At 36.6% G+C, this 15,353-nt stretch overlaps 1 protein-coding gene across 3 annotated transcripts in view; it reads left to right on the top strand.

Annotated features, from left to right (window-relative positions):
• Positions 1-15,353, top strand: part of INO80 (INO80 complex ATPase subunit) — a 132,397-nt gene that overhangs the window by 59,187 nt on the left and 57,857 nt on the right. For all 3 annotated transcript variants that reach the window (XM_079909756.1, XM_079909755.1, XM_079909757.1), the window contains exons 15-24: positions 595-654; positions 1,096-1,238; positions 2,402-2,486; positions 3,463-3,580; positions 4,503-4,588; positions 7,306-7,473; positions 7,703-7,836; positions 8,855-8,922; positions 9,659-9,752; positions 10,523-10,694. In XM_079909756.1, coding sequence (XP_079765882.1) covers positions 595-654; positions 1,096-1,238; positions 2,402-2,486; positions 3,463-3,580; positions 4,503-4,588; positions 7,306-7,473; positions 7,703-7,836; positions 8,855-8,922; positions 9,659-9,752; positions 10,523-10,694 — 1,128 coding nt within the window. The remainder of the gene's footprint in view (positions 1-594; positions 655-1,095; positions 1,239-2,401; positions 2,487-3,462; positions 3,581-4,502; positions 4,589-7,305; positions 7,474-7,702; positions 7,837-8,854; positions 8,923-9,658; positions 9,753-10,522; positions 10,695-15,353) is intronic.

Below are 15,353 nucleotides of genomic sequence, written 5' to 3'. Positions count from 1 at the left end.
GGCTCACGGGCCCAGCCGCTTAGTGGCATGTGGGATCTTCCCAGACCGGGGCACGAACCTGCGTCCCCTGCATTGGCAGGCGGACTCTCAACCACTGTGCCACCAGGGAACCCTGTGTATCTATCTTTTGATTCCCAACTTAAGGCCAGGGAGGTGGGTGGTTATCAGAATCCCTCCTCCTTGAACTACAGTTTTGTTTTGTGGTCCTGTGTCTCTTTAAAAAAAAACAAAAAAACAAAAACAAAAAACAACTTTTCAGTTTCTCAGCCTCAACTAGAACTTTTGGGAAGGATCAGTACCCACAGGGGGAACATGTTCCAGATGCCAGGCTTTCCTCTCTTTTCTAGATCTGGGCTGTATAATTCTCCACTGACTCAGTAGCTCTCTGAAGGCTTCAAACAAATGTTTTGTATCTGTGTTTTAACTTGGTCAGTAGGAGGAGTGCTAGTCCAGCACCTAGTGCGGCAGTGACAGAAGAGGAACTCTTATATTCATTCTATTAGGTTTTTAAAAAATCATTCTGAATAACGTATTTGTGATGATACTTTTAAGATTATCACTAGGAAATAATCTGTATATTGGTCCTTTTTCCAGGTGCTACCATATTGGGGAAATCCTCATGATAGAAAAGTTATCAGGAGGTTCTGGAGTCAGGTAACTTTCAGCTTACTGTACACGCATGCACACACACATATACATGTTCACACATATGTGCAGTCATTATTTCTCCAGTTGATTTGAGTAATTTCACTTACATAAAATCTTCTTATATGTTTCTGGACACTAGGCAAGTGTACTTTTTTTCTTTTACAATGCTTTTCCTGTTATAGACAATCAGCTGGACTTGAAGTCCAGGATTAAGTAAGAACTTTTTTCTTTAATAAGCTGAAGACTAGTTTTTAACAAGGTTTGTGGTTAAGGTAACTACCTTAAAAACAGTTATGCTTTTAATTCACTGCACATCTCCTACATTGGAGAAGTATATCTTTAGAGCTATCTTAAACTTCTTGGCCTTAGAAAATGAATTCCATTCCTCATTGTCTTATTATGACTTGTTAGGTATCTCTTTTCACCCTTGCCCTCTTATGTTTGCAGAAGACCCTCTACACTCAGGATGCCCCCTTCCATGTGGTTATCACCAGTTACCAGCTGGTGGTGCAGGATGTAAAGTATTTCCAGCGAGTCAAGTGGCAGTACATGGTATTGGATGAGGCTCAGGCGCTCAAGAGTAGTTCCAGGTAACATGAGTAGTAGAAATAAAGCCTGTGGACTGAGGATATATAGATATGTGTGTCTCATATACACACACATGTGAATGAAGATCAGAGAGATTTGAAAACATGGTATATGGCTTATATATGGTCTTAGGGTCTCTGCATAAGCCATATATCTGACCAGAAGACATAAATTCTCTTTTGCATTTTCATGGAATATACATATTAATGTTTAGAGTATAAAGATTTTCCTCAGCTTTTTTTCTCCCTATTCAATAATTATGGCATTTTAACCGATTTTTGTTCTTCAAGGAAATTTTCTGTGGAGGAAGGGGTGTCCGCTCATTGCTTCAGGGCTTATTTTAGACAGGAGGTCTTAGTAGGAAGTAGAATGTTACATTATGTGGATTGTAGCTTCTACTGTTTCTACTGTTTTATGTCTAGTCCCTGAATGGTTATTAGACGCCCAAGAATCCTTTTATTGGAAGTTACATGTTTAAAATGTTCTAATACCTTTAAGTTCCCAAAATGAATATTAAATGAGTGGTTGACTAGAAAGTGTTACTCAGTGGTATTAGACCTTGGGTTTGATGGATTTTTATTAACTCTTGGTGAGCCCATAGGGCTTTCTTAGAAGTCCACGTTAACTGGCAGGATGGTATTTTCCATGGAACTTTCCATCCTCTAAAGAGCATTATTTCATATTTTACTCTTTTGAAGTAGGGCATGCTTGTGGCCAGGAGCAGTAGACTCACATTGCATTTTCTTCTCACACCCTTTCTCTTTCTCCATTGCTCCCTCCAAACTCACACTGGAAGCGCATAGAGTAATAATTTTAAAACCTACTACTGTAGATAATACTTTATAATTATATGGTCTGTATCAACAAAACTGACCAAAGGTAGTAGAGGACTTTTATCAAGCCAGAAAGGATCCTACTCTGCTATTCGAGGGCTTTTTTTAATGTATACCCTAATACCACGTTTTCAGTATAGAGTCAGTTCCTTTGAAATTTCCTGTCATCAGCTTTGTTGAGTAATATTTTTCAATTGTGTTCATGGTAGAGTATTGATACTTGATTTTGAGTGTTTGTTATTTTTTTTGAAAAGCATTTTTAGAAATAAGGGGTCTCAATAGGGTGAATATTTACTGCTAACTTGGAATTTGTAATTCATCTTACTGGACAGTGTTCGTTGGAAGATACTCTTGCAGTTTCAGTGTCGGAATCGGCTTTTGCTAACTGGGACCCCCATTCAGAACACCATGGCAGAGGTAGGCACTAGTAAAGACCTCAGTTTTATGTCTGCATTAAACAGAGTGGCTCCAACACAGAATAAAATTCTTTACCCATGCCTACCTGGAGTGTTACGGCTTTGTATAAATTACAATCCCCACATAAAAGGAAGAATTTGACCATGGCTTGCCCTAAGTGGTTTTTTTGGGGGGGGCATCATTACTATTTTCTTATTCTCTGGCAAAAGGCAAATAAATTTCTTTATTCCTTTGTTTCTTATATAATAAATCATAATCACATTAAGAATGCTACTCATCTAATGCAGAGATATTTTTATACTAGAATAAAAAGGTAATATTCTTTGACACTGAGAGGAGCTAAAATTCTTTCTTTGGGGAAGATAATTTTATCTTCTAGAATAGGGGTCAGAAAACTTTCTGTAAAGAGCCAGATAATAAATATTTAGACTTTATAGGCCATATAGTCACTGCACAGCTACTCAACCTTCTATTGTAATGTGAAAGCAGCTATATATATATATATATATAGATATAAATGAATAGGTGTGACTGTGTTCCAATAAAGCTTGATTTACAAAAATAGATGGCAGACCAGACTTGGCACCACAAGGCGTAATTTGCTGACCCCTGATCTAGAGTTATTATTAGCAAGTTATGCTGCCTCAGACTGTGTTCAGTTGTGGAATGGATCTTTATACAAGATCTTTTAAACTATCTCACTGCACAAGCTGAGCAGGACTTGCGCTTTCAGACTTTCAGTGGGAAATTAATTGAAAAATAGTTTTTTGCTATAGTACCGTATAGAATTAGAGTTGGTTGATGAGGCAGTGTGCTTACACACTCATTCTCTCTCACTTACTCACACATACACATGCTCCTAGACACAGATACACAGACCTGCAACTTCACTCTTTCTCTCTCCAAACTCTCATCATGTCTTCACATACTGTCGTTTTGTTGCTCTATAGTTATTTTGCTTTTTGTTTGTTTCCAGCTCTGGGCTCTGCTGCATTTCATTATGCCAACATTATTTGATTCACATGAGGAATTTAATGAATGGTTTTCCAAGGACATTGAGAGCCACGCTGAAAACAAATCTGCCATAGATGAGAGTGAGTACTTTTATGAACATTCATTCTTTCTACCTATTAGTGTAGGCAACTACATAATTCTGTATTTTCTTGTATATGAAGAATTTTTCTTCTGGTATGCATAGAAGGATCTGAGAGAAAAGTTTTTTCTCTTTTAAAATAATTATGTGCTTTGTACATATTTAAAAGAGTCCAAAAAGGACTAACTCAAGTGATACTCCTGTAGTGTTGACTGATCAAGGCAGAACAGGCAAAATTCACATTTTGGATTACGAAATCCTCATTTTCCACGTAGATCCTGAAAAATTTTATATTCTTTGTGGAATGGGGTAAGACTTTTTGCCTGTGATAAAACCAGAAAATATTAGAAGGATAATTTTTGTTATTTTCTCTATATATTAGGATTTGTTTCTTCTATAAACATTTTTTAACCTTGTTTATCAATTTCTTTTTACCTCTTGACTAATATTTTAAGAGAGTTATGAGGTATTATTACATAACATGAAGTGCCACCTACTAACTATTAGAAAAGTCTTTAAGTAATTTCTTACACTACATGTTGTTCATTTGCTGATATACATTGAAAAAATGACTTTTGGGGAACACTGGGAGTCCCAGATAGCTTGCATTAGACCTGTCTGAGAACCCTATTATTGATAGAATGTTCCTAAAACACTGTAAAGGTGAATTCTAATAAAAACAAAGCCATCCTTACTGGTTTGAGTAAATGAGAGCAAAATGCATTTGCACAATTGACTCCAGGAAGACGTTGTGGAAAGTTCAGATCCCTTGGCTTCCTCCTTGCGATTGTTTGTCTTCTTGTAGAAAATCATTGAGCCAAAAGGTGTTAGAATGGTTTAGTGAAGGGTGGTCATGATATTTCTTTTGTTTGTGTTAAATTGATATAATGTATTATTTGTCGGTGGGGCTCCTGGCATTTCAGATCAACTCTCTCGCTTACACATGATCTTGAAGCCATTTATGCTGAGGAGAATCAAGAAAGATGTGGAAAATGAATTGTCTGACAAGGTAAGGAAAGAAGACCTTGTGAGTTTATGCCTTAATAGGCACCAACCTAGGGTTCCAGGGTGAAAAGAAATTCCTCGGTAAATGTTTAGTTGAAGGGTAATTAGTTTGATTGATAGGAGACCTTTAAACTTGAGAGGGTCAAAGAAGACTTAAAATGAGTCAAATAATGAAGGCAAGTAATAGTTTTTTTCTTCTTCTTGTTTTATACTTTTTATTACAGAGAGTTTGAAACATTACAAAAGTAGAAAAAAGAGTATAATGAACTCCATATAGTTTAAATGATCAACTCATGACAATTTTTCACCCCTCTGCATTATTCTGAAGCAGATCCCAGTTGTCTTTTGTTTCATTTATAAATATTTTCATGGGTGTCTCTAAAAGATTTGGTGTTTTTTAAAATACATATTCACATATCATTATCACCTCTACTAAAAAAGGCAGTTATTTCATTGTAGTATCACATACCCAGTCAGTGCTCAGATATTCCCAGTTGTCTTTGTGTATGCTTTTTTCTTTCTCTCTCTTTGAAAAAGTATTCAGCTTTTGAAACCAGAATCCAAGCAAGGTCCACACATAGTATTTGGGTGCTATGTCTTTTAAGCATCTTTTAGTCCCACCCTACTTTTTCTCCCCTTGCAATTCTTTGTTGAAGAAACCGAGTTGTTTGTCCTGTAGAGTTTTCCCACATACTGGATTTTGCTGGTTGCATCATTGTGGTGTTGTCTAACATGTTCCTCTGTCTCCTGTATTTCTGCAGACTGAGAGATAGATTTAGAAGTTTAATGTGTTTTGGGTTGTAATATTTTTTCTCATAAAAAGTCAGTAATTTTGGTTTATAAATAATGTTTTTTTGGATCTTACCAGACTTCTGTAGTTTTCTATTATCTCTTGTGAATCCTCCCCATATTTTCCTTCCTTCTTTTTTCACCCAGTTCCCAGTCCTTTGGGGTATTTTCCCATCTCCCATAGATTGCACCTGTTCCTCACAGTTCTGCTGTCTATATAAAAAGCATCTTTCCAAGTTCTTGATAATATCAGGTGATTCTCTCTGTCACTGCCAGAAGGCTGGATCATTTTGAAATTAGTAACTCTCTTACAAGATTGTGGTGGAGATGTACACCTTCAAAGAGAGGAATAAAAAAATATATTAAAAAAATAAAAAAAAATTAAAAAAAAAAGGAATAAAAGTGTACCTTTGTTTTATTCCTTTTAAAAAAATCTTTATGGCTGCTTTGTGAAACTGGCTGATTTTAACTGAATAGTAGTTCACACAGATGTGTACCTGATAGAAAGCACTTTATAAAAAAATGGATCCTTGAGGCCTTTATATCAGAAACAGCTTAAAAACAATAGCAGTATCATAATGTCTGTTATTTAGTGGTCATTAGGGAGGTGATCAAAAGACGTATGGTTCTTAACCACTGTGCAGAGTATAAATTTCTTAAACATCAGTAATGTTTCTAATCTATTATTAAATAGTATATTATTTATAATACAATAAATAATAGTATTCATAGTATAGTTCAATAGTATTTATAGTATAGTTCAGTAGTATAGTTCAGTAGTATTATTGAACTCTTACTGTCTGCCAGCAACTGGTCCGTAGAGATGCAGCTTCCAGGTTCTATTCAGATTTCCAAGGGGGATGAATACATAAATAGCTAGTACTGTATCGTAAGATATGCAATGATTATCTATGTGAAATATAATGGGAACATAGATAAGGGAGTAGTTCTATTAGGGAAGGTTAGAGAAGGTATCAAAGCAGAGATGACATGTGAGCTAGATCTGGAATAATGAGTTGGCATTTACTAGGAAAATATGGTAGGAAGGGGTGCTAAGCAACAAGAGTGAACAAAGGTAGAACAATATTCAAATAGGCAGCATGTTTGGCAAACATTATTCAGACTGTTGTAGCTAATATATATAGGAGGACTTGATGAGATTGGGATAATATGGTGAGTTAGATTATGGGAGGCCTCTGCCTACAGGAGAATTTTTAATATTTTACTATAGGCAGTAACTTACATTGAAGGTTTTTCAGCAGTTGAGTACCTTATAAGATTTGTATGGAAAGTTTCTTGGAACCAGGAGAGACTAGAGGCAGGAAGCTCCCACAGTAATAGTATAGATTAGATATGATGAGATCCTGTATTAAAGCAATGGGAATGGTCAGAAAAGGTGGTTAGAGGTAGATTTCCAGGTTGAGTTGAGGGACTTAGGAAATGATAGAACATGGGGTATGAGAGAGAAAAAAATCAGAGGTGACTGAAGTTTCTGTTTGGGCAACTGAGTGATAATGCTGTTAATAAATTAAGTAAATTGTGAAAGAGAATTTTTTTCTGATATGTCACAAATGCAATTGCTGCAGACTCTGAGTGATACTATTATGGTAGGTAGTTGGAAATATTGGGCTGGGGATGTTGGGAAATATATTTTTGCAAGTCACTGTGATGGACGGTAGTTGGGGTTATTAGAAATGGAAGAGGTTGCCCAGGGACAGAGTGTAGAGTGAGTGACAAGGGAAGAGGGTCAAAGAGGCACATTTTTCTGGATAATTAGCCATATCACAGGTTTATAGAGATACTGAGTTTCTAGAAATATGTATATTGTTTTTTCCAATCATAATCTGCCTTGCATGAGTTTCCAACTTTATGCTGATACTGCGTTTTCTTACAAACTCTTTTCAAAATATAAATGTCCTTATTGATTTTTAGATTGAGATTCTAATGTATTGCCAACTGACCAGCCGACAGAAGCTGCTATATCAGGCACTAAAGAACAAAATTTCCATTGAGGATTTATTGCAGTCTTCTATGGGCTCTACCCAGCAAGCACAGACAACCACCAGCAGCCTCATGAATCTGGTCATGCAGTTTAGGAAGGTAAGAGCTTATGTCAGCTGCCTTGGAGTTGTCTTTATTATTAACCCACTTCAAGAAAAAAGGCTCTATCTTGCCTTGATGCCAAATAAACAAAGGCAGTTAAAAAAGGATGAAAATGGGAAAGTATATATTCATAAAGGTAAACATGTAGGGTTTGGGATTCCTCCATCGTTTCATAGAGTGATGTCTGCACATGACAATACTGTCTTATCATTTCCTTTCCTGTTAGGTGTGTAATCACCCAGAGTTATTTGAACGACAAGAAACTTGGTCTCCATTTCATATTTCCCTAAAGCCATACCAGATTTCAAAGTTTATCTACCGTCATGGACAGATCAGGGTCTTCAACCATTCACGAGACAGGTGAGCAAATATTAATATCTGTTTGCTCTAAGAGTGTTTTTGTATAATTTGGGGTTTTGTGGCTTAGATAAATTTAATTGAGAGTGAGTTTCACAACGAGGTATTTAAGCAATGGGTGGACCACTATTTGTTGAGAGATCTTGTGATAGGATCTGTGCACTATCAGGAATTTAACTGGCACTTCCAGTTGCCTTTCTGAGTGAGGAATGTGCACCTGTGTACAAATATGTACTTGTACCAAGAGAGATCAGCAAATGTCTCTGCCTCAGTACTGAAATGGCTTTGTGATGGTTTATACACTTGGAATAGCACTTGTGGAAGAACTGATTGGATTTCAAATTAATCAAATTTATCTTCTTCCCAGAATCAGCAGTCACAGATTTGGTAAAAGTGAAGTGATTGTTAATGGTAATATGCTAGAAACCATTTCCATTCAGAAAATGGCTGTGTATGTACATTCTGCACCTCCGAGTGAGGGTGGCCCTGGCTTCTGGATTTTTAAACAAGCTCCCAAAGGATTCTTGTGCACACCTGCACTTGAGAACCATAGATTTAGAACGCTCCTTCTGTAGAGAGACAATATAAACAGTACTTTCAAAATAATCATCAACAACATCTAGCCTGATATTATTGAAATTGAGACACATTTCTTGGGTTTCATTTTAGGAATTCTTTGTCTGTGATAGCTTCAGGCGAGTACTTAACTAGATGGGCAGGGGGAAACAACCAGAGTTGTAGTGCTTTTTGTTTAATATAGTATATAGCAACTTGCAGTGCTAGAATTGTGCTTCTCTGAAATAAAATGAGACCACTTTGAACTTGTATTATAATCTACTACCTTTATTAAGTACTTAGTACTTTCTGACATATATGTTATGATTTTGTCTGGCAACAAACTTCTCAGAAGTAGAAACAGTTTCAAACCTTAAATGATTCTTTTAGTTTGGAACCTCCAGTTTAGTTAAGTTCCTGATATTTATATTTGGGTTTGGATTTATTTTATTTACTTACTTTACAGGTGGTTAAGGGTTCTTCTTTCTCCATTTGCACCGGACTATGTCCAGCAGTCTCTGTTTCACAGAAAAGGTAGGTGTTTTGATATTTGAGAAGGGAAGAATGCCAAGGATTTATCAGGATGCTCTTTGTTTTGCTAAGTTGGAACTAGTAGTGGCTTTGCGTGAATTCTAGGCCTTTATTTATAAAGTCTTGATAAGATTTAAGTAAATTACTTGTCTTCATCTATAGATGCTAGGCTTTTTGGCTATAACAGGAAGCAATAAAAATTTTTTTTGGATTAATTGTTTTCCATTTTGATTGACCTTCCATCTTTATTTTATACCTGCCTCTTAAGAATTTTTTACACCCTCTGAATAGAGGTGTGATAGAGACAATGCAGGACTCTTGTTAGTGTGGGACTCTTAGGTCCCTCCTCCTTAGTTTAAGGAAAGGAAGCTGCTCGACTTTGAGCATTGTCCAAAGTATTAAGGCAGAGGTTCAGAAACACCTCTGTGTTTTCCTTTTCTTTTTTTTTTTCCTGGCACGATAAAAAGAGGAAGGCAGTTAGCCAAGAATCCAAAACCCCAGAGGTAACTGATGAGCCAACTCCACTCTGGCCCATATATGCCATATCTCATAGGTCTGCCTCTTCTACTTATGATTGTAGTACAAAAATATGACATACTGTCTAATATCAAAGTGGCTGTATTGGAACCTTTAAAATAGTTTTTGATTCTTAAGTCAAAATTCAGCAGTTCAGCAGGCTTTAGTTGAGTATTGCCTCTTGGTTTTCTGTTGGGTTTAACTTTGTCCTTTGATATTCCAGGTGTTAATGAAGAAAGCTGTTTCTCTTTCCTTCGCTTTATTGATGTATCTCCAGCTGAAATGGCAAACCTCATGCTTCAGGGACTTTTGGCCAGGTGAGAAGTTTGCTCATTGTTTGAGAGAGCAGTTGGGAATAATCAGGGGCGAAGGTCGAATACTGTGAAATTAAATATTTACTATTATATCATCTTACAGAGCCTCTCATTCTTTTTGTATTGTTAAGAATTAAAATTTTTATAAGGAAATCATACTTTTGATCCTTTAATAATTGCATGATGCTTCGTGATATACCTTAAATAAAAACTATTTAGGCTCTTCTCCCAAATGCTACCAGAAGGTCTTCAATTCTTCTTAATTTCTAGGTAGACTACTTTGTTTTATTTGTTTCTACAGGGCAAATGATGACTGATGATTCCTTTAGTTAGTAGTGATTGCAGCATAGCCTGCCTTACGTATTCAGGGAAGCTTAGTTCTCTTTTCTTATTCTTTGGAATAATGGCTGTTACTTAATTTATTACTTTGTATTTGTGTAAAAAATAGTGACCTCATTAGGAGAGGCTATCTCCTTAGTATAAGGATGTTTTTATTACAGTTTTTGTGATAGAGTTGAATATTCCTTAATTCTGAGAGGAGCTTTACAGAGGATTTTCATTTTCATAGTAGCACACCAATTCATGCCAAAGATAGAATTTATAGAACAAAAGTATGAAATGGCTTTATCTGAAAGTAGGAAAGAGCTGTGTCTAAAATGTTCAAGATTTACAAAAGAGACATGTTAATGAGAGACAAGGTTCCTCACTGCTATGAACTACCCTCAGCCCTCCATGGAGCACTGAATAAGCATGTCTGCTGTGGTTTGTTTCAGATGGTTAGCTCTTTTCCTGTCTCTGAAAGCCTCCTACAGGCTCCATCAGCTGCGCTCCTGGGGAGAGCCAGAAGGGGAGAGCCAGCAGAAATATCTGAGAAACAAGGATTTCCTTCTTGGGGTTAATTTTCCACTCTCCTTTCCCAACCTTTCCAGCTGCCCTTTGTTAAAGGTAAGCAATTGTTTCAGCATCAGTTATCTGTTTAGTACTCCCTTCCCTTTTCTTTGAATCAATAAAAGTAATAAAGTAAATGAAGACCTGAGGGAGTCAGAAAGTTCCCAGAGAAGTGGGAGCAGTGTAGTGTTATAGCTTATTACATATCACTTAATAGACATTTTATGTGTGTGTGTGTGTGTGTGTGTGTGTGTGTGTGTGTGTGTGTGTGTGTGTGTATATATTTAATATATGTTTTGTATATAACTTTACTGTGAAGTACACAGATCTTAAGTGTACAACTCTTTGAATTTATACATGTGTATACACTTGTGTAACAACTGCCTAGATGAAGGTATAGAATACTTCCAGCACCCAGAAGTCTCCCTCATACTTCTTCCCATTTGAAACCTCTAGTTCAGAACAAATCAACAAATAAAGGTAATCACTATTCTACTGCTATCATCCCAGATTATTTTACCCTGTTTTTGAACTTAATGTAAATGGAATGATCCAGTGTGTACTCTTTTGTGTCTGGCTCCTTTCCCTCAATTATTATGTCTGTAAGATTCATCCATGTTGCACTGTAGCATTCTTTTTTAATGCTATGAAGTGTTCCATTGTCTGTTTCTAATCACAATTTATTATTGTACTGTTTTTATTTATTTATTTATTTGGCTGCATCAGGTGTTAGTTGCGGCCTGCAACTAAATGGGATTGCTGTATCATCATGTATACGTATGTTTAGATTTAGTTCCCACTGCCAAACATTTTTCCAAAATGGTTTTTCAAAGTTAAACTCCCACCAGCAATGTGAGAGATTTATTCTTGTAAATCTTGCCTACCCCTGGTATTGTTGGCCCATTTATTTTGAATTTGTGGTTTTCAGTTGCATTTCCATGGAAAGTAATGATGCTGAGCACTTTTTCATATAACTGTTTGCCGTTGTATAGTAGGTAAGGGGAAAAGGGATAGGAAATAAGTGATAGGTGATAGGTGCAGATTCAGATCATGTGAGGCCTCATAAGTTAATGCTAAGGATTTGGGTTTTATTCTGAATGAAATGGGTGTAACACTGGAGAGTTTTAGTAAGAGACTTGTATGTTTATATGTTGTAGTTCTTCAACTAGATTAAAAGTTTAGAAGGTAGAACTTTTTCTTTGTATCCTCTAGAAAATTTAATGTGTCATCAGTCATACAGCTATCGAATGTAGGATGTTCTTTGGCTGCATCTGGTTATTTGCCCCCTGTATACTGGAGAACCCGTATGATTTCCTTTTCTTCTGTTTTCCCAGTTGGTTTCTCAAGCATTGCTCCATATACTTTTTTGGACTCTGAAGATAAGATCGTTAATGCAGAAGGAGAATAGAATTGGGTTCCAGCCTGTTTGGAATAATATAGTCAGTTGTGGCAAGGTGACTTCCTACTAGTGAATACTGATATGTCTAATGAAGAGTTGCTTAACCTCTGTAGACCAATTTCCTTACATTTGGTACTCTATATTACTACAGTTAAAATTTTTTTACTAGTTTTATTTTTGGTACAGAGCGCACCATTCTCCCAGGGGTTTTTTATGCTCTATTATGTAGATACCTGCATCTTACTTAACACTGAAAGATATGCATCACTTATTTGTAGTCTTCTGCTTTATGAAAATACAGTAGTATGTTCAGATCATCTGTTCAGTGAGGTCCTTATATCAGTTAATTTCCTGAGAAATTTAGATGTGGGCAATATGCTTTATGTGAAACTGGTTTTTCCAAAGTTAGATTCACTTCCATGTCCTCTTCTTTACTTTTATTTTGTGTTATAGATAGACCTTTGCTCTTGTAGTGGCTTAGAATGTACACTGAGTTACTGAGCCACAGGTAGCTGAAAGCTAATCATGTATGTGTAGAGATACTGTTCTGCTTTTGGTCTCACCATCCTTATCTCCAAAATACATATATTGAAATACCAGTGTATCTTGCCAGAGTTGGTTGGTATATCTGTTCTAAGAAATATTTGCTTTCAACTAAGCAGAATAATCTTTACATGATATCTAGCCTTAAAGGTTAGACTGGGTTCTGAATGAAGAATCATTTTGTTGAAGCTCCATGTGTAACAATAAAAATATAATAAAGCCCATTATATCTGTGGCTTTTGAAGTCTGACCATGACTCACAAGAATATTTTACACCACCTGTAGTTATGTAGATATATCAGATATTACATACATATATAAATATTACACATCCATAAATTTTTAAGACAAAATATTCACAAAACAGTATTTACCCTCCTTCAGTGCACAGAGTTTTTTCCTTTTGTTTTTCTTAATGTTAGTTTGGAAGCTACTAAAAAATGATTTCATGACCCTACTACTCACAGTTTGAAAAATACAGCATTCAGTGACTGCATGATATTAGAATAGCAAGGGGACTAGGTAAAGAAAGTCACCATATAGAAAGATTCTGGATCATTCTTTTTAATAGTAAGAAAGGAAAGAAACTGACATTTTGGGACTTAAGGAAGAAGGTCTCACTTTCTGAATATGAAAGAGACCACCAGAAGTCACTCTGAGATCAATATGCACATTTCATTGCAGAGTTACCCTGACATGTAGTTAGTGATCAAGGTCCATCTCTGTCTTAGTATATTTTGGCATGTACCTGTTATATCCCTCCTATTCAGAGATAATATAAATAAAGTTAAGTAATTTTGAAAAAACCCAATTCAGACTTGAGCAAAGTAGTTTATTATGAGAACTGTCCCCCAAGAATAGCTTTGTTAGAATATGCCTTTTACCACTATTGTACTGTTTCTCACACTGATTTCTCCAAACAGTCTTTCTTTCTCTCTTCCTCCCTCCCTTCCTTCCATTTATGGCTGCGTTGGGTCTTCTTGCTGCTCATGGTCTTTCTCTAGTTGCAGTGAACGGGGGCTACTCTTCATTGCGGTGCATGGGTTTCTCTTTGCGGTGGCTTCTCTTGTTGCGGAGCACGGGCTCTAGGCTTGTGGGCTTCAGTAGTTGTGGCATGCGGGCTCAGTAGTTGTGGCTCGCGAGCTGTAGAACACAGGCTCAGTAGTTGTGGCACACGGGCTTAGCTGCTCCGCAGCATGTGAGATCTTCCTGGACCAGGGCTCAAACCCATGTACCCTGCACTGGCAGGCTTATTCTTTTTTATTTTATTTTATTTTTTTTGCGGTGCGCGGGCCTCTCACTGTTGTGGCCTCTCCCGTTGCGGAGCACAGGCTCCAGACTCGCAGGCTCAGCGGTCATGGCTCACGGGCCCAGCCGCTCTGCAGCATGTGGGATCTTCCTGGACCAGGGCACTAACCCGTGTCCCCTGCATCGGCAGGCGGACTCTCAACCACTGCGCCACCAGGGAAGCCCTGGTAGGCTTATTCTTAACCACTGCGCTACCAGGGAAGTCCCGAACTGAGTTTTTCTCTTATTCAAGAAGTATTTTAGAGAATATTACATTGTCTGTTTTGCAAAGAAGGATAGAGAAGGAAATTTTGAACACCTAATCCTTTACAACAGATTCCCAAAATTCCTTTGTTAAGAGTATAAAAGCTAAAACTTAAGATGCATGGTATTTTAGCATACATACACACATCAGAAACACACATCCAGATTTCATAGTCTGTTGTAATCCTGCCAGTTTACAGTTTTTCACAAAAATATGATTGACAAAAATGAGCCTTTTTTCAAAGGTAACTCTTCAAGTATGGACAGCAGTGGTGAGACTTAAATGTAATAATTATCTGTCTTGCTGATGTTTGGATTTGTCATTCGGATTTAGATACAGGGTCTTGGATTCTTTTTGTTTGTTGCTTTGTGTGGGATAAATTCATCATGTATGTGCTTTGTGCCTTTTCCTGACATGACTTGTTTGTTGTCATTGAAATCTACAAAAATACTTCTGGCATTATTAATACAATTTACAGATCATCTGGAAGATTCCTTTACTTATACAGGGACGCTACTACTGTGGAATCAGAGAGAAAATTTTTTATTTTCACAGAAAACAAACTTAAAATTGTGCTTACTAGTTTTAGCAAATGTCCTGAAAATATGACTTGAGAGGTATTTGCTATCATTCATATGGTGAATTAGAACCTCAGGAAGACAAAGAAAAGTCTTGAAAGATTAGAAAAGGACTGACATATAAATGTGGGTCCATCTTTAAAAGCTTAAGGAGGTAGGAAGAAAACTTGGAAATGATAACCAGTAACGCTAATCAATTATTAGAGAGTTAAAATTTTTTTCTAATGAAATTAATTAATAACCGTTTGAATTCATGAGTCTAAGAAGCAGCTAAGTTGATTCTGAAAATATGACCATTTGCTTTCCTTTAGTAAACAACAGGCCAAGGAGATTAGAGAGACAGAGAGAAGTAATAGGTATACTATATTAAAAAAATATAAACCTTTTTCTTATTGCCTTGGCTATTCTTCTAGAGATACTAACATACATATAGGAAAGTGCACAAATCATAAGTGTACATACAGCTTGATAACTTCACAAAACACTGTTAGAACTTTACCTCAGAGGCCCCTTTGTGCCCACTTCCATTCATTGTTCCTCCCAGTGTCCTCCCTGTAAGAGTTACTATAGGCAAAATGTTTGGGTGGCTTATAGTTTTTATTATTACAGATAGTGCTGCTGTGAACGTTACTGTACACACCTTT

This window comes from Stenella coeruleoalba (genome assembly GCF_951394435.1).
Source record: "Stenella coeruleoalba genome assembly, chromosome: 2".
Lineage (NCBI taxonomy): Eukaryota > Metazoa > Chordata > Mammalia > Artiodactyla > Delphinidae > Stenella > Stenella coeruleoalba.
Note: the sequence above shows the minus strand (reverse complement) of the source record. Positions and strands in the feature narration are given on the sequence as shown.